Source organism: Rhinopithecus roxellana, chromosome 2 (genome assembly GCF_007565055.1).
Source record: "Rhinopithecus roxellana isolate Shanxi Qingling chromosome 2, ASM756505v1, whole genome shotgun sequence".
Classification (NCBI taxonomy): domain Eukaryota; kingdom Metazoa; phylum Chordata; class Mammalia; order Primates; family Cercopithecidae; genus Rhinopithecus; species Rhinopithecus roxellana.
This window is the reverse complement of record NC_044550.1, coordinates 33015753-33035874: the sequence shown is the minus strand read 5'-3', so window position 1 is coordinate 33035874 and position 20122 is coordinate 33015753. Positions and strand designations below refer to the sequence as shown.

The 20122-nt window shown below is 35.6% G+C and overlaps 1 protein-coding gene across 2 annotated transcripts in view; it reads left to right on the top strand.

Moving 5' to 3' along the window:
- Nucleotides 1-20122, top strand: part of PRDM5 (PR/SET domain 5) — a 225412-nt gene that overhangs the window by 95953 nt on the left and 109337 nt on the right. For both annotated transcript variants that reach the window (XM_030926048.1, XM_030926058.1), the window contains exons 4-7: nt 9524-9698; nt 12236-12410; nt 14202-14323; nt 19690-19769. In XM_030926048.1, the coding sequence (XP_030781908.1) occupies nt 9524-9698; nt 12236-12410; nt 14202-14323; nt 19690-19769 (552 nt within the window). The remainder of the gene's footprint in view (nt 1-9523; nt 9699-12235; nt 12411-14201; nt 14324-19689; nt 19770-20122) is intronic.

Here is a 20122-nt window from a genome sequence, read left to right as displayed (position 1 = left end):
ACACTTTCATGGTTTGTCAATATTGATAACTTATTTTTAATAAAAGAGGTGAAGTGTATATATTTTTCTTTCAAAAGCCACTGCTACCCAAGCTCACATCACAAGAAAAAGTAGCGACTTCTTCTGTTTATTTTATGTTCTTTTCTGTTGATTCTTTTCTCCATGATATCAGATTTGTGTCATGAGATGGTTCAAACATTACTATCTCTGCTTGAGCCCCTCAGAGAAAAATATGTGTATACATACACACATATGTTAGTAATTTGTGATTGATATTCTTTGCTTATAGATTTGATTTTTTTGTTTAGTATAGTATTCTGTTTTTAGGAATCATATTAAACTGTTTCCTCACTGTATGACTGATTATAAGTTATGACTAGCAAACAAGATTTTATTTGCAGTTCTTTGAAACTTCATTTTTCTTATAGGGCCTGATTAATGCAACTCTGAACATGAAATCAGTATGTCCTGCCCTCTTCTTTGTTTTAAATACAACTGTCATTTTCTGCCTCACATTATTTTCCTTGATTTCAAGTCACTTGCTTCTTATTTTCAAATAAAAAAATTTTTAAGAATATTATTTTGCTTTAGTCAGTTTTTGCTCAGAAGACTGCTCCAATGAACAACCCTAAACTCTTAGTGGTTTATAGCAGCAGAGGTTTATTTCTTGCTGATAAAAGTATAGGCTGCCAGAGGCTATGGCTCTGTCCACAGCTTGGCTCCACATGGCTTCTGAAGATACAACCCTTATCAGGGACATGTGTTTTCCTGGCAAAGGGGAAAGAGAGCAGTGGCCAAAATGTGATGATTTTTAAAGCTTTCACTTGGACGCGGTTCACTTTGCTTCTGTTCACATTTCATCAGTCAGTGCAAGTCACCTGGCCACACTCATAATACCCACACCCCAAAGGTAACTTTCTGTGTCACATGGCAAGTTGGGAAAGTCCTCTTACTGCGAGAAGAGTGAATAAACAGGAATCCTATGGTCTATTACATTTATGTCTTATTTCAAAGACTTTTGGTTTTATTGTTGGATTATAGATACATTTTGTGAATTTTAATGTGGAAATGATTTTTTTTCTTGATGTTTGTCAGCTTTGTAGGTTGAGCGCTATAGACATATTGATACACAGGTTCAGGCTGGTTCAGGAGTTTAGTAAAGAAGCTTTATGTGAGAGGATATTAAATATGAAATCTTTACTGTTTCATTCTGTTTTCTTTTTTTGCACCTTCATCGCTTGTCTTTTACTTCTATTGATTATTGGATAGCAGTTCAGAGACTTATTTTTCCCTCTACACTGGTATAAATTGTTCATTTGTAAGCCCTTGCATTGTTTTGAAGATAATTCCCTTTCCTGTGGATTACCCATTAGTCATGTTAGCTGGATAGTGTGGATTTTCACAGTTTACTACCTTTTCAATACGATGATGAATTGTGCCTTTGCCAATTTCACAATCATGGTTTTTCTTACAGTGTCCACATGTAGATAGCAGCCTGCCAACAAGTAAACAAAAACTGAGTTAAGCGACATACAGATACAGCTGAAATACCAAATTACCCGTGGCCTCTCCTGGAGTTGTATTTATTTGCACACAGTGGGGACTAGTATTTCCTTGTGAAACAAGAGACTTTTACTGTTTTGAAATAGCAGAACTGAACCTCAGATGTATGAGTTCATTAGGATAGATTTATGCTAGTGAGGCATGGCACTTGAGAAGAGACAAAGGGCAAATTATCAGAGAAAGTTGAGGTATACACATAATGCCGGATGTGGAAGGGTCATAGAGAATTTGAAAATTAGATTTATCTCCTAGATATCTAGGAGTAAATGTTTCTGTGTAGTGATAGAAGCAGAAATAATTAGACTGGAACGCATCTTGAGTTCATTTGGTCCTAACCATTACCACAATACAGAAGTAGTCACATTGATAAAATCTTATCAAAGCATGGCTTATGTTACTCTATGTAATTTTGGAGAATGGGCCTCTCAACCTTACAAGGTTGTGTATTCCAGCTTTTCATAGGAATCCTAGTTAAGTATTTCTCTTAATTCCATACCATGCTTTGTTTTAGTAGGGTGAGGTCTGAGAGGGAAAGCAGTAATCAGATCAACCTGTATATGTACTTTGCCTTTTAAATTCATTAACTAGACTCCCCAAAGATGAGTTTATTTCACTTGCAATTGAGTCTAGCTCTAGAAAGGATGAGATTATAAAGTCCAACTCCATCATTTTGCAGATAAACTAAGAGTTCTGATGATAAGAGGCTGCCCCGAGGTGACAGAGCCTCAGAGTGGCCAAGCCAAAGCCAGAAGATAGTCTTAAGTGTTCTTCCTGTTATATGCCACATATAAGGAACTACTCCAAGAATATGTTAATATCAGATGTAGCTAGGTAGTGGAATGTAAGCTTCTCCTGTACTGGAGACTGAGGCCACAAAGTAAACTATATGTTTTGAGCCCAGTGCTTGACCAAAAAAGAATAATTTTGTAAGTCGCTGAATTAAAGAGAAAGAATAAAAAATTATATGGGGCCAAATTCCCTTCAGCCCTTAAATGCATTGGATTATTTTAGACTCATTTGGAAAATATTTTATCTAGTGCAGTTAAAATTATAGTTGCATAATTTCATAACTAATTCTACTTAATTCCTGACCTGATTATTCTAGTTCTCATGATGCTAGTCCTGGCCTCAGGTTCTAGATTGGCTCTAGAATTTACTGTTTGTGAGATCTTTACACTTTATTTTTCATCTCTGAGCCTCAGTTTTCCCATACGTAAAATGCAGTTGTGTTGGAGGGTCTCCTTTGGAGAAGTTCCTATTGGAGACAGACCTTGATGCTAACCATTTCCTATCTGCCAGGTGTACTTTACATATTCTGTATTAATCCTCAAAACAATTCTTTAAAGTAGATACTATTGAACCCACTTTATAGGTGAGGAAAGCTTGACTAAGGGAAGTTAAGATAACCTTGCCTAAAGATCTGTATCTACTAAGTTATATACTAGGATACAAATTCAAGTCTATCTGACTCCCAAGCCAGTATCTATCCAGTGTACTGGACATTTCCATCCATATCTCCAAGGGTTCCATGAAGGTAAGATGAGATAAAGTACATGAAAAACTAAAAACTGCAAAGTACTATATAAATGAGGGATACTATTATTTCTTCTAAGTGTTCTTAACCATGTAATTAGCAGACATTTGCAGTAGAATCCATTCCAAAGCACTAATAAGTCTAGGGGCGTTGTATTTTCTATTTTACAATGAGGACATTGAGGGCTGTACTGATTCCTAATCGGGTTCCAAAGCCTACCATCTGGCTGGCTTCTCCAGTGCTTTCCCTCAGGCCTTGCTATTAACCCTTGGCATAGGAGCTTGGATTCTCTTACCCACGGATTGATTTTCTGTGATGGAACTTCCCACCCAGTGCACTGAGATACCTTGGGAATCTAAGAATTAGGTTACTAGTGTGAGATGAGATACTGATGATAATAGTTTTTTTCTTATAGCGTTGTTTAAGACCATTTACATAAAGTAAACCATTCAAAATTCATGACAGTTGAAATGTTATTTGAATATCACTGTATTTATATGACTGCCCTTCTAAACATTCTGAATTTAGCAATGATTAATTTGATGCATAAGAAGTTTGGCGGTGCCCTTGCCTCCAGAGAAAGCTCTGTAATGGCCACACCACATGGCACTACCTCTGACTTTTCTACTGAAGCATCCTAGCCAGGTTATTGCTTTTTCTTCTGGATTTGCTTATCTTTATTACAAAAGATTTTTTGAAAATCATGACAACTATCATATTTGGAGAAGCTTTTGTGTGTGTGTTTGCCAGCAAATCTGAATTCCATATTATATGATGTTACCAAAATGACCAGTCTGATACAATCTAAGCCACTGGTATTGTTTTTCAGGTTTATTCAAAGAAGCAAAATTCTACTCTCTCCTTTTCTTATCAGAATGCATTCATTGTCCGAAGGAAGGGCTTTGTGAGTCAATTTATCATCTAAAATAATTTTTTTTGGTTGGGGATTATGAATGACTCCTTTGAAGATTTGTTGAAGGATAGTAAATGACCGAATTGACTAATATTCCAGGGTACCTTAGTGAAGGTCCACGTGAAATTATATTTATATATACAGAGAAGAGATAGATTTAAAGCAAAAATTCATAGTGTTTTGTTTCGATTCTGTAAGAAGAATCATTATTAAATATAGCAACATCTGTGAATGCTTCAGAGAAAACTTCATTACCTTGGACTCATCCTTGACCCTTCCTCTCTCACACTCCATATACAATCTATCAGGAAATGGCATCTGCTTTCCCTTCAAAGCATGCTCAGAATGATTACTTCCCACTGCCTCCACTACTCACTGCTACAGTCCTCTTGAGTCACCACTATGTATGACCTGGATTATTTTAATAGCCTCCCAGCTGTAAATAAATAAAGGAAAAATTGTGTAAGCTTATGTGTTGTTTTTCTTCTGGCACAACTATTTTACTACCTATTATTTAAAAAAATATTGAGCAAGTATTATGAGATTAGCTTATACTTGATAATTCTTGTCCACTTGAGAAAATCATCTTTTGGGGAGGTAAGAGCAACACATATTAGAAATTCATTGATCACATGAATTAAGTGACAAAAACCACAGAAGTAAATGATGTGTCCAATTGAAGTTAAGGCAACTGATATAGAGAACTCCTAATTAAAAGTTCCTACATGAATTTAGTAGATTAGAGAAAGTTTCTCAAAGGAGGGTGAAAGTGAGCTGTGCCTCAGAGGATGTGGAGGAGTTATAGCAAAGGGGCCAAGTGGCATCTTTGCAGTTGTATTAAGGTAGGAATTAGCTCTATGTTTTCTGAGAAGTGTACTAGTTGGATGGAAGAAAAGGAGCAGGTACATCTGAAGGAGATTTGGGAATAAGAGAATGACATGAAAATTCAGATGATGGGAGTTCACTTGGTAGGGTGTTGGAGTTGTATCTGAGAATATGACTGGCCCTAAATATTGAGAATCCGGATCTGGACCTAGAGATGGTGAAAGAGGTAGACCCAGTCAATATTGTTGTTAGGAAATCTTAAGTGGGGTTAAGAATGTGATTATGGAGAGCATGATGGGTGTAGTTAGGGTATCCAACTATCCTAGTTTGCCCAGGACTCTCTCAGTTTTAGCACTGAATAATCCCTATCCTTGGAAACCCCTCAATTGCAGGCAGACTTCATGGTTGGACACATGGTTCAGACAAGTGATTGGTATCTGAGGTCCAAACCAGAGCAACACTTTAACATGTTAACAGGGGAAGAGAGCATGACAACAGGAGATCCAGGGCAGAGCATTTCAGAGCTCTGCTAGGCAGGCAGTGGAGCTGGATTATATTTTGACTGAGAGCATTTTGGCCAAAGGAAATGTAATCAAAAGCAGCATGGTAAAAGCAACTTTGTGTGATAGTTTGGTTGAAACAGACTTTGGAAACAAAATGAATATGTTAACCACTGGCATTCAAGTTTTTGTTAAATAGTAATGATGGTAGCTGTCACTCATGAATGCTTTCAGCTTGTAGGGCACCTGGCTAGACTTTGCAAATATTACCAAATTTAATCTTCACAGCCATCCTATGAGATAGGCACTACTATTGTCTCCGTCTTACAAATGAGAAAATTCGTGATTTGGGAGATTAGGCTGTTTGCTCAGTCCCATAGCTAGTCAATCTAGAGTGAGATTTTGAACCCTGAGCAGCCCAAAGCCCTGCTCTCTTTGGTCGCCATGTAGTACAGCTTCCTGGTATCAAGGAACAGGATTTATTAATTATCCATTATTATCTGTTACTATAAAAGTAATAAATAAAATTAATTAATTAATTCTAGAAAAATTATAAAATGTAGAGTAGCAGAAGATGACTGTACAAAGTCCTCACGATTTCCTCCATTAGAAACAGCCCTGTTAACACCTTTGTTTACATATTTTTTTCTTTTTGGGGCATATTGATTTACATACATTTTTAAAAATTAAAATGACATTTGATAAATGTTTTAAAACCAATTGTTAGAGATTTGACTTTTTTTTCAACTTATATTTTTGGGCCTTTAGGCTGTGGTGACTTTTTGATATTACACACAGCATGCAGTAGAAGTAATTGGCCGAAAAACAACGTGCAAATAAAATAAAGCAAAATGAATTGAGACTAAAAAAAGACAAAAAATTCAGAACAATAGGCAGTGATACAAGAGATGAATAACAATTGTAAAACCATTCATTCTATAAATATGTTGTATTCAAATTATAATGCTCTGAAAATCGATGGCTGGGGAATATTTGCTTTTCAGCAAGCGTTGATGTTGAACAAGTTTCTAAGTGTTTTTAATAAAATCACCTGGAGCCAGTGACTTGAATCACAAGCAGGATCTTAGCCCCTAGGCAGAGTCACAGGAAGGTGGCTAATCTTAAGTGTATATACAAGGAGTCCAGGAGGTACTGTGCTCAAGGGAATGACCTAAGACCCGAAATGATAGATGTAGTAAGGAGAATTAATCTCAGGATGAGAATATTAAACCAGTGATCAAATCTGAACCACAAGGTTATTGCTAGGCTAACAACAACATGACAACAGGAAGCTGATACTGAGTCCCAGAGCATTGGGGCAACATTCTTGTCTTAGTTCATTTGTGTTGCTATAAAGGAGTACCTGACACTGGGTAATGTATTAAAAAAATGAGTATTTGGCTCACAGTTCTATAGGCTTGTACTGAAGTATGGTGCCAGCATCTGCTTCTGGTGATGGCTTCAGGCTCCTTCCACTCATGGTGGAAGGTAAAGTGAAACCAATATGTGTTGTGGTCAAAGAGGGGATAAGGAGGGTGCCAGACTCTTTCTAATAATCAGCTCTCTGGGGAGGTAATAGAGGAAGAACTCATTCATTACCCTGAGAATGGCACCAAGCCATGTATGAGAGGCTTGTCCCCCTGACCCAAACACCTCCCATCAGGCCCCACCTCTAGCATTGGGGATCACATTTCAACATGAGGTTTGTGGGCACAAACACCCAAACTGTAGCAACTCTAAATCCTTCCTGCCAAAGGGAAGGAGATTAGGCCTGGGATGAGCCTCCAGGTGGACAAAATGGCTCCAGAAATTAGGAATGTGGCGGGCCTTGTCAATCTGAGGTGTGCAGGGAGGAGAACAACACCACAAAGAGTTGCAGGATTTGTAGGATGATTAAAAATTAGTGCAGTGTATGTAAGGAAGTGATTTGAGAGGATACTTTTTAATAGTATTGGGGTAGCAAATGAAAGGACAGAGACTGTTGGTCTGCACAGTGATTGGAATTGTATGTACAGAGATATCCAGACATCTGCATTAAATAAATACATTGAAGTAATACCTGTAACTATATTCCTCTTTATATCACATTTTTTGGCAAACAGAGAAAAAGCATGCAGCTGGTCCTGTGGAGCCTGTAATGCTGCCATTACTTTCATGAAATTAAAGTTTTAGCTGGTATATGAACGTTTTCTTTTATTACAGAGCCTCTAAACAGACGTGCCATATCCTATTATTAGTTTAAGTTAATCGTATCGTGTTTTAAAATTAAAAATTATTATCTTTACTTGGTGCTATCAAAACCATCACAAAATTAATCACTAATATACTAGGATGATGGTTCAATTAACTTTCGTGGATGTTGATCAGATAAACACTAAGATTTATTATTGCATTCTGAAGTCTTTATTAGGTGAGTGAGTTACCCGAACAGTTAAAAACTCATCTAATAAAGACCTGGAAAATACTGCTTTTGAGTTAAAGAGACCTCTTGCTTAGTGTCTGTATATTTTTTGCTTGTTTGTTTTTGTTGCACTAAGAGTACCAATTGTATAGAAGTTAATTCAGTGATCTTAACTAGAAATAACATTTTTAATGTTTTTGGATATATAAAATTTAAAAACTTTCAAGAGTGTTCAAATGTTATAGGAATGTCTATAAATTATGTATAGCTCATGATTAGATTTGCTTCAGTGCTTTGAAATTTTGAATCAAGTCTTCCTTCCATAGTATTGGATGAATATGATCATAATTTCTGTCTCTTCCATGAAATTTTCTAATATATATTGTTTTAAAATTATAAAGTAGTCTATGCTTATTATTCAAAAAAGTCCTCCCAAACTAAAACAATGTTGAATATGGCCCCTCTCCCATCCTCAAAATAGCTGTGTAAACAATTTGATTCATGTCTTTGCAATTTTTCATGAAAGTTCTAATTGTGTTTACATATATACATAAATATATACATGCATACACTCTCCTTCCTCCCCTCTCTTCTTCCTTCCCCTCTCACTTCTCCTTTGTCTTCCTCCTCCTCCTTTTAAACATAAGTGCTATGATATTGCAAAAGGAAAGAAGACTTTGTTCTGTGCTCTGTGCTTTATTGAATTTCATTCATTGGTGGAGCTTATTTTCTTTGTCCTTTCCTGCCTTTGCCACTGTGAAGGTTAAATAAATTCAGTCTCTGTTTTGCTTTTCTTTATATTCAGCAGCCTCACTAGGAACCCTCCCAGAACAAATCCTTAACTATGTAAAAGAGAGCAATTCTGGGTGCTTTCTCCTGGGGACAGCCCGCTTTACAGCCTCAGTTCTGGCTTCCCTGGTGATTGGCCCAAGGCCCAGCATGGTTTTCGTATCAGTTGATTCCGCGTGTGAAGTTTCTCTGGAGTTTCCTTGGAAAGAAGGTCCTTTGTAGCATTCCTCTTCTGTGTCTGTTATTGGTCGAAGTTTCCTCTGCATTAGTTATCTATTATTTTGACTATGTCTGATTTCTGTTTTCCAGGACTTTCTAAAATATCTTGATATGTTGATGGTGGATCTTGTTTGTTTTTTTTTTTCTTCTTCTCGTGTCTGTCATTTCAGTGAGATTTAGAGAGACCAAAGAGGTGAGGTACACATGATGGCTCCGTCAACACCTTGAACTTCCCAGATGTCTAGTATTTTTTCTAAATCAGGACCAGGTTTCAGTAAATTCTTTCAGGGAATGAACTTATTTACACTTCCTCTGGTTTGTGTTTGTGTTAGAACTTGAAAGACTTTTTTTTTTTTTTTTTTTTAAGTTTTGTGTTAGTGTTAATAATAACGAAATCATTGATATCTCATTGCTCTCTGTCTGCATGTGTAAATAACACTGTTGCATGACAACTGCATTTATAGGCTACCACAAAGTGTTGCTTGCATAAGGCCAGTTAGTGATGCAAAATTCACTTTGAAAACTGGACATAATTATCCATATTTCATTTGACATGTATAAATGTCACTACCCTTTTGTCATATGTATTTGTATTTTATTTGCCAGGTAACTGAATATTGCCACCTGCCTTTTTCAGCACCTAGATCAACTAGAAATTTAAAAAAAGTAATAATAACTTTTCATGCACACATAGTACTCTATTAATGTGTCCTAAAATTATTTCTTAATTACTATCAGAAACAAATGAATGGTTCAGCATTTAAAAAAATTTGTTTCAGGAAGGAGAAAACATTTTCTATTTGGCAGTTGAAGATATAGAAACAGACACGGAGCTTCTGATTGGCTACCTGGATAGTGACATGGAGGCTGATGAGGAAGAACAGCAAATTATGACAGTCATCAAAGAAGGGGAAGTTGAAAATTCTAGAAGACAATCAACAGCAGGCAGAAAAGGTATTGCATCTTTAATTGGTGATCTGGGAGAAGAAAAGTTGTAGAAAAAATGTAGTTTAAACTGTGGTTGAATTATAGTTGCCTTGTAATATGACATTCTCAAATAAAGTTAGTTTTTGTCAAAATTATTCTCAGAGGGTATCCTGTGGTGGGCTCATCTTTCTTACCACAGGAAAAGTATGTTGGGGGTGGGTGATGAAGGTACCCTATAGGACTGCCTAGGCTGTAGGCAGGGCTGTATTGCTGGGGCAGCTCCTGGCTCTCACTGCTCTCACTGCTCTCACTGGCACGTTGGGATAATGAGTAATGAGGATTTTTGTAGTCTTGCCCTAGCTCTGCCACTAATCAGTCTTGTAACGTTGGGCAAGTTGCTGACTTTCTGAGACTTTACTTTCTCATCTGCATATGGGAAAAGGTGAGTGTGGAAGTGAGGTACACGAGAGAGCTTGCTGGATCCAAAGGGGATTGATTCCTCTTGTTTGGGATCTTTTGGGAACCTACAGCTTCTTGGCATCTCTTTCTGTTCTGATCACAGAAGCCTGGAGGATTGCTAGGTCGCCCTAGTGTCATTCCCAAAAACTTTCAGTGACCGTAGGTCACACCTTCCTCAGTCTATACTGCAGCCACTTGCTTGTTAACTGCCAGGGAATAATCAATTCTTATTGGCCTTGTTTCTATGTTATTGTGTTTTACTCCTAAGAGAAATTTAAGGGATATGTGAATGATGCTGTAGGTATTCACATTTTGTAATAGGCCTCATCTTAATCCTTTCAGGCTGTTATAACAAAATACTTTAGACTAGATACTTGGTAAGCAGCAGAAATTTATTGCTCACATTTCTGGAGCCTAGGAAGTCTGTCAAGGTGCCAGCAGATTTGGTGTCTGGGGAGGGCTCATGGCTCATTTCTAATTAGATAGCACCTTCCAGCTATGTCCTCATGTGACAGAAGGGACAAACAAGCTCTCTTGGGCTTCTTTTACAAGGGCATTAAGCCCATCCATGAGGACAGGGTGCTCATAACCTAATCACCTCCTAAAGGCCCCACCTCTTAATACAATTCCATTGGGGTTTAAGTTTCAACATATGAATTTTGGGGATTTATGAACATTCAGACCATAGCAGGCTGATACTTACTATACGGTACTTTTGCATTTTGTGGAGCAAAGCCACTTCAGAAGTGATACTGGTTTCATTAGTCAAAGTGGTAGTATGCTTTTCCTGTACTTTTTCTGTTCTACCTGCATATTATTGGCTGAGAAAGTGTGAACATTCTGTCACCATTGCCAGCTTATGCTTCTGTTTCTTTATTTTAGTTGAATTATTTAAGGGGAAGATAAGGATAGGCTTATATGCATTATGCTATTTGGAATATCGTATTTTGGGTGATGGGAATTATTTCTATATTATTCTGTGTTTTCTTTGTTTTTGTATTTTATTTTTTCTCTGTTGTCCTCAGGGCAAGTTATTTTGTCCATTATTTTAATTTAAAAATAAGTCGTCTACTTACCTATTACTGCCCTGATTTCTGCTTTAGTTATTAAAGTACCAGTTTTCATTATCTTTGTAAAAAGAATCAACAGAAAGTTAAACAGAATTGTATGAACCAAGCACTTGTATTGTGGCTATTTTTATTTTAGAATTCTTAGTTTTATTTAGAAAAGCAAAGAAACAAAACAAAATCAAACTCAGCAAAAGAAACAAAGAAGCCAGCCAAATGTCTAACAATGAAGAGTTTGGTTAAATAAATTGTGGTACTTTAAGTTTAAAAAAACGCCAACATTTGACTTGAGAAGGTGTTAAGTGGGGAAACATATAAAATTGTATATAAAGTATGATCCTAAATTTACCTCTTCTTAGACTGCACATAGAATATGTATGCACTAACGGCAAGTCAGGCTTACCAGTAATATTATGACAGTTGTTTCTTCATGATGGGATTATTGGTGCTTTTTATTTTCTACATTTTCTAAATCTAATTTTATTTCATAATCAGAAACAAATGTGTTACTTAAATAGCACACTGAGAAATTTGGTCAGACCTGCACCAGTCTATATGGGACCGTATAGCCTGACCCACTCTACTAGCTTAATCAGCACTGTTTTTATGAGCTTGGTCTTTTTTCACACGTATGTGAGATTCCCCTTGGTAATTCAATATAGTTTGCCTCAGTTGGATTTTTCTCCTTGTGAAGGTAAAAATGAGCTAAAAATGACCAATTTCAGGAATAGCTTTTGTTTTCTAATTTAACATTTTGATATGAAAAGTTAACATTATAGGATGAATTACATAAGGAATTTGACTTTGTATTAATTTGCTGAAAGACAAGTGATTTTGAAAATAATGTATTTCTCTCTAGTAACACTTGCTATTATTTTTTTTGTGGCCAATACTATTAATATTTGTAGTGATAATAAGAATTTACTCATATAGTATCCTTAAGCACAATTAATTAATTAATTTAAAATGAGAGCAAAACTTAGCATTTCTTGGCTCTGAATTTTTGTCTCATGAATATGCTTCCTTGTAAATGTGCAGATCACCTTGGCTGTAAAGAGGACTATGCTTGTCCTCAATGTGAATCGAGTTTTACCAGTGAGGATATTCTTGCTGAGCATCTTCAGACATTACATCAGAAACCCACAGAGGAGAAAGAATTTAAGTGCAAGAACTGTGGGAAGAAATTCCCAGTTAAGCAGGCTTTGCAAAGACAGTGCGTATATTAAAGAATATCTTTAAAATTATAAACTAACACAGTTTATTCCACTTGGCTTAACTTATAGTTTTTAACCTGTGTGTGTGTGTTTGTATGCACGCGTGCACGCGCATGTTTATGTGTGAGTGAGAGATTAAGCATTTCACATTGGTATTGTCATTAACTCATCTTTTCTTGGTATAGTATGTTGATTTTTGAAATATTCAAATTATGAATTTTAACACATAAACACTGTTTATGGTAATTAATTTTGTCCATTTAATAATTTGCCATTACATATCAAACTTACTGGTTTAATCTGAAATTCAGATATGCCTAATTTAGTTACTTCTTCGAGGTAACAGACTTTTAGTTGTCTACATTTTATATTGCTTCTGGAATCTGTTAAAATAAAAGTTTAAGAAATGGGGGGAGTTCAAAGTATAAAGAATTCCTGGACATTTTGGGAAGCACTGTTTGTTTGAGAGCAACTTTGGAAGAATAATTTAAAGATGCATAGGTCCCAGATATAACAATATGATGAATTAGATGATCCCACACATAGCTCTGTACCCTTTTTTATTTTAACAATTTATATTAACAACATAAAATTATCTTTATTTAAATATTTTACAGGATCAGAAATTATTAAAAGTGAGAAAGTAGGTACATGCATTTGTAAAGTTTTATTTTTTTTTTACTCATTAAAGTTTTTAATTTTAATCAGATAATTGAATTTAAGTAATTTAAAAGCATATTTACATGTTGGATACAACTGTAGACTATCATTTTGTTGAAGCCAATGACTTCCAATATGAAAGTAATATAAATTGTCCCATCTCATCAACATATGTCTTTTTCTCTTCTCTTATGTGCTGCCATCCTGCCATTTACTTCCTTTCTCCAACCTTAGCTTCTCATTTTAACAGAATGTCACCTTACTTATGAGCAGGAAATCTTTAACATAGGCTTTAATGTTACATTTTTGTGTTTCATTGAACTAAAATTCTGAAATATGCTACATTTCATACTAAGACTATAAATATTATATGCATCAACTTTTGCTTATAAAAATTGAGATGAAAAATTGTGCTTAAAACTTTCTAAATGTTCAGAGTATCAGAACTTATAATAGCAGGATACTACATATTTAGAAGTTCTATTGTATATTCTTAAGAAAACAAGCAAGGGCTATATGCTTTTAAATAAATAGATGTTAAGTTTCATTCTAGTTTGCTTTTATTGCGTTTTGTATTATATTTTTATACAAAAGACACCCTGCTGAGCAGGAGCTTAGAGTTAAATAAGGTACTACTAAAAATTTTAAAAAGCAGAAGACAGAATGAAAAAAAGGATCACGAACGTGACTTTATTCAGAGTTAGCATAGTTTCGTTTTTGTCTTAGAGTTCCAGTTTTTGTTTTTTTTTTCTTTCTCTTTTTCCTATTTCCCTTTAGTGTTCTTCAGTGCACAGCGAAAAGCAGTCTGAAGGAGTCTTCGCGAAGTTTTCAGTGCTCTGTTTGCAATTCTTCCTTCAGTTCAGCATCGAGGTTTTGTGTCTGAGTTATGAAATGGCTGTTATATAATTGTGGGTCATTTTTTGCATGCACACTTTCATGCTTCTTAGTAATTCAGTTTCACATACCTACAGAATTTAAATGCTTTTCTTCTTACCTGCATAGGTAATGCATGGAATGACCCCAAAACTCTACTAGGGAGCATGTATTACAAAATCTTGCTGATGTTAGAGTTTTGTAGGTATGTCTTCACCATTTCTTCTCCCTGTTCCGCTTTGCTGGTTGTCTTGTAGTTTTGAGCAGCACCAGGAGACTTGCCGGGGGGATGCCAGGTTTGTGTGCAAGGCTGACAGCTGTGGAAAGAGGCTGAAGAGCAAGGATGCCCTGAAAAGACACCAGGAAAATGTCCACACTGGTGAGGAGTCATTGGAGGGTCGTTTCCGAAGGGGCTTCCTTTCCCCAGGCTGCAGCGATCTGTTTTTAATTCTCACTCTTGAGGAGAGAGCTGGCTTTTCCATTGTGTTTCACACAGATGTGGAGCGCTGGCAGTGGAGTTTTTTCTTTCACTGAACACTATTTCTTTCTCAAGTTGAATTTAGCAGCATTTATTCTTTTTTCCATTTCTGAATTAATTGTAACTGTAAGCCTTAGTTAGAGTCTAGTTATGTTTGGGTAGTCAGGTGCATTAAGAATTAATATTTTTAAGTAACAATTTTAAATGTTTCGGCATATGACATTTCTTTTATAAATTGTTAAAATTTGTAATTATTAAGTGATGTCCTTCTGCCTTATTATTTTTACAGTAAAATCCAACTTGTGAAAATACTTACAGTTCTCCTAAGTTAGAGAAAATTGCTAAGACATTTTGACATTGGAATTGAGTATGTATGGATTAAGAAAACAAATATTATTTGAATTTCATCTAATAGCTAAACAGTAAAACAAATATAAAATTTGACTGTCTTTTAGGTGTATCTGCTTAGCACATGGTATACTGTCAGTAAATATATTTTGGCTTAGGGATTAAATCTATTGCAGTGAGTTGAACAGATGGCTATATTGTCCCAGTTACCTTTTTACTTCCTGTCTTTTTACCTCAGTAGACTTCCTCCTTAAAGGAGGTTGAGATTTATGAAACCCTGTGTGTTCTTCTATTCGTATTCTTTGTTCATGTGTTTATTTTTGCCTTGACTTCTGGGAAGTGGGTAGCTATGTGTCTCTGGATGTTGGGGAAAGTGGATTTCTTTTCTCCCTTCAGTTGTTTATTTTTATATTCAGGAGAAGGTGATAATCTGCACCCAGCATCTGTATCCTATATTTGTTCATTGTCCAAAAAGTATTCACTTTAATAATAATACAGTTATGGAGGCTGGCATGAACAACTGCTAGCTGCAACTTTCCATCATTGGATTGGGCTGCATATTAAGTGCAGCCTATGGTGAAAGCTCTGTGTGGTGGAAGTAGGGCCTTGTGAAATGCACCTCCAGCTTGGTGCCCGTCACTAGGCTTTTACAGTGTTCTGGTTTCTTTCTTTCCTTTTGAAGAATACATGGCTGACTTAGGGAAGATGACATTTTTTCTGATGTCAGTATACTGGGATATTCCCTATGATTGCAAAAGGCAAGCATAACTTTTTGATAGACTTGCCTTCATAGTTTTTTGATTTTCAGTGCTGTTCTAGTTAAAATGCTATCCTTAATTTTCTTCATCTATGTCTGCAATAAATTGTAATAGAACTTTCATGTCAGTTTTAAAGTTTAAGTTTGCTGAACTAAGTGAAAAACCAGATGCATACGAAACTCTGGAAACTTGCATTCTTACTGGGCATGTGGTCTTCAGGCTGTGCTATAAGCACAATTTCTTTGGGGCTTCTTGTAGTTGACCTTGCATATTGTAATATTACTAATTCTGGAAATTTGTGGTGATTTTGTAGGAAATAATTCATAAAAGGAAATCTTGTTTTATGTTTTTTGTTATTTGTTGACCATATAAAGTGTAAAATCTTGCTGTGTTTTAGCTAACGGTTACTATGCCATGTATTTCACTGGGGTTGGTACATGATGTTATTCTCTCATTCATAGTATGTCTCTTGCTTCTCCCCTTTCCTCTATGGGCTACACAGGCATTTGAGGAAAGAATATTCCCTATTGGAGATAGTAAACAAAGAAGCTCTCATATACATGCTTGTAGAATCCTTTATTATAGAAAGACAAGGCACTCAAAGAAAGAGATCTTTGATGGCAAATTTTTTTTGTTAAGGTGATATGAATTGAGGATGATGATTAGAGAGAAGCTGATTTTTTAAATATGGATCACATTTTTCCATAGCAACCGTAACATGTGGTAGGTAGGTTCTCAGACCAGCTCCTAGAAGCATACTCAGCTCAGAGTGTGTTGAAACTTGAGTATTTAAGTGATTGTGTATTCAGCACAGTTGTATTAATTTCCTCACATGGCCTACTGATGTAAGTAATGTGTTCCTAAATGTTTTTGAAAGTTTCAATCTGAAAGTCAAATATCAGATTTACCTCAACAGGGAAGTTAAGATAGTATAACATCTAATTAGGGCTTTGCAGGTGCTGTTATCCATGAGCCCAGGGGAGCTGGTAGAGTGATGAGGCTCCTCACAGTTACTTAAGAGGAAAGAGAGAGTGAGGGGGCCAAGCTCCTCATCACTTCCCATCTTTCTCTTTTGCTTAGATTCCATGGTTGCTGACAAAGGGACTTTGCATTTATGGGAGATAACATTTATTTACATTCTCAGATGAATAGTCATACATTTTTCCTGTGTGAAAATTCTTCTCAGAGGAGCTAGGATTCTTCTAGGGCAAAGTAGAGGAGAAGCCATGAAAATGAGAGAGAAGCTTGAAGAGTGGGGATGAGGGTTTGATGTATTCCCCTTGATACCTGGCAGCAGAGCTGTGTCAGGAGTGCAGGGGTAAAGTGAGAGTGGTGGGTGGAGAAATCTGTTTCCTTCTTTCCTCTCTCCTTCTCGGACCCACCCAATGGGAAGGAGTAGGGCCTAGTATCAAAGAGCAGTTGCTATGAGGTCTAGGACAGGGCAATAAAGATTGTTGGTGGAAGATGGACCATCCTAATGAGTAGGAGCTGGAAAAGAGGTAATATTCTTTCTGAATGGTGACTCTCCTAATGGTGTTTAGGAAATTGATGACCAAATATATGCTATCAGATATTCATTTTGCCTGGGAGAATTTTCTCCTTTAGTAGCCGTGTTACTTTTCAATTACTAAGAAGCATTTTCTTGGCTGTGATAGCCTACTAAAGGCAACACATTAAATGGAATAGGCATCTTGAATAATAAGACAAAAATTCCTATTTGCCATTTAAAAGTGTATTTCTCTTTCATAAATGCAGTCCTATAAAAAAAGAAATCGGCCGGGCACGGTGGCTCAAGCCTGTAATCCCAGCACTTTGGGAGGCCGAGACGGGCGGATCACGAGGTCAGGAGATCGAGACCATCCTGGCTAACCCGGTGAAACCCCGTCTCTACTAAAAAATACAAAAAACTAGCCGGGCGAGGTGGCGGGCGCCTGTAGTCCCAGCTACTCGGGAGGCTGAGGCAGGAGAATGGCATAAACCTGGGAGGCGGAGCTTGCAGTGAGCTGAGATGCGGCCACTGCACTCCAGCCCGGGGGGCGACAGAGCGAGACTCCGTCTCAAAAAAAAAAAAAAAAAAAAAAAAAAAGAAATCATTTTGTAATATTGAGTTTACTTGTTTTAGATTTGCTTCAAAATATAGAGAAGTAGGGGAGTGGATGGGGTTGAGGTTGGGGCAGGAATGGTCATGGTGAGTCATTGCTGGGGCCAGGTGATGGATAGATGGTGATTCATTATACTATATGCTTACTTTTTGTATATTTGAAATCAACCAATTAAAAGTTGAAAACACATTTTATGGTTATTCATTGTGGTACATTTGATATTCTTATTATATCACATTTAATAATGTTTGATTGCCTCTTCATTTCTATAACAACTGTGAAATTTGAAATATGAAATGAGCTACTATAAACATAATCACTACATAAGAAGACAGAATTAGGCTTTGAGTAATGGTATGAATTGCCAATATATTGTTTTATTGTACTTTATTTCTTAACATTAATTTGAAAAGCATATACTTAAATATTTTATAGGACCCTAGTGCTGGAAAGAATAGTCTATAAATTCTATCTTAAAAACTCAGCTGATTAAATAAAATATTATGTTGAAATATAGAAGAATTAATACAATTTATGGATTAATAAATTTAGTTTTTTCTTTTACAAACATTTGATTAATTTTAATTTTGATTTGAATTCCTTGTGGATATATAATTTTCTCTTTGACTAATATACAGTATTAGTACATGGAAAAGTGAAAGGCCAGTTTTATGTATGTAGAAAATGGTATATGAAACTATGAAGATGTCTCAAATTTAAAAAGAAAGCTTTTACTCAGAATGGGAGAGCATATTTGCAAACTACCCATCTGACAAGTGATTAATAAGCAGAATATATAAGGTGTTCAAACAACTCAATAGGAAAAATCAAATCTAATTAAAAATGGACAAAAGATCTGAATAGACATTTTTCAAAAGAAGACATACAGATGGCCTACAGGTATATGAAAAAATGTTCAACAACATTAATCACCAGAAAAAAATGTAAATCAAAACTATAGTGAGATATCGTCTCACCCTAGTTAAAATGGCTTTTATCCAAAAGACAGGCAATAACGAATGCTGGAGAGGATGTGGAGAAAGGGGAATGCTTGTACGCTGTTGGTGGGAATGCAAATTAGTACAGCCTCTGTGGACGATGGTGTGGTGGTTACTCAAAAGACTGAAGATAGAGCTAGCAATTCCACTGCTAGATATATACCCCAATGAAAGGAAATCGGTATATCGAAGAGATATCTGCACTCCCGTGTTTATTGCAGCACTATTCACAGTAGCCAAGATTTGGAATCAACCTAAGTGTCCATCAATGAGAGAATCGGTAAAGGTAATTTTCTTAAGTGAAGTAAGCCAGACACAGCTGCACAAATTTCACATGTGCTAACTTATATATGGAAGCTAAAATTAAAACTATTAAACTCATGAAGATAGAGAATAGAATGATGGTTACCAGAGGCTGGGAAGGGTAGCAGGGAAGGGGTGAATAAAATGGGGATAGTTAATAGGTGTAAAAATATAGTTAGAATAAATACAATACATTATTTGATAGCACAACAGGGTGACTATAGTCAACATAACATTGTATATTTAAAAATGAAAGAACAGAATATATTGTATATTTTAAAATAAAAGAATTAAAAAAAAAAAAAAACCAGAAGGGATGTTTCTAACACAAAGAAATGATAGATGCTTGAGACGATGGATACCCCAATTACCCTGATGTAATTATCGCACATTGCATGCCTATATTGAAACATCACATGTACCCTAAAAATACACATGACTATCATGTACCCATAATAATAAAAATTATGAAAAGGTATATAAGCTCCTGCATTTTCTTGGGAGCTTGGGTCTTTATTCTGAAGGCTCCCCTATATACATGTTAAGTAAATTTGTATGTCTTTTCTCTACTTAAAAAATAATTAAAAAGAAGATTTAAAATATAACTTACTCTTTAAGTTTAATGGATATATCTACAACACTGAATAGTTTAGATTTCTAAATTATGAAGATGAACTTACATATCACCTCAAAACACTATTTGTTGTTCCTCTTAATAGTCTCATTTAAATCGTGATGGTATTTTATTTCTATTTTAGGAGATCCTAAGAAAAAGCTTATATGTTCAGTGTGCAATAAAAAGTGTTCTTCAGCATCAAGCCTACAGGAACATAGAAAGGTCAGTAAGATAAAGATTCATCACAGTTTAATATCTATCTTTAACAATTTTAATGTCTTATAGTAAGTATAAAACTTAACAAGTTATTATTTTGATGTGAAAAGATAATCTGAAAAATCAATGGCAATTATTAACTCTAACAACATTAGCAACTGTTTAATAGAATATATAATAAAATAGAATTAAAATGTAGTTTTAATTTTTACTCTTGCCATGACAAGGTCCAATATATGCATACTATATTTTATTATTATAACAAAGATGTAAATGATTTTTCTTAATTTCACATATTGTTTCTTTTAGCATAGCTATGAGCATAAGATATTTTCTTTTAGTTTTTACAAAAGGGAAGG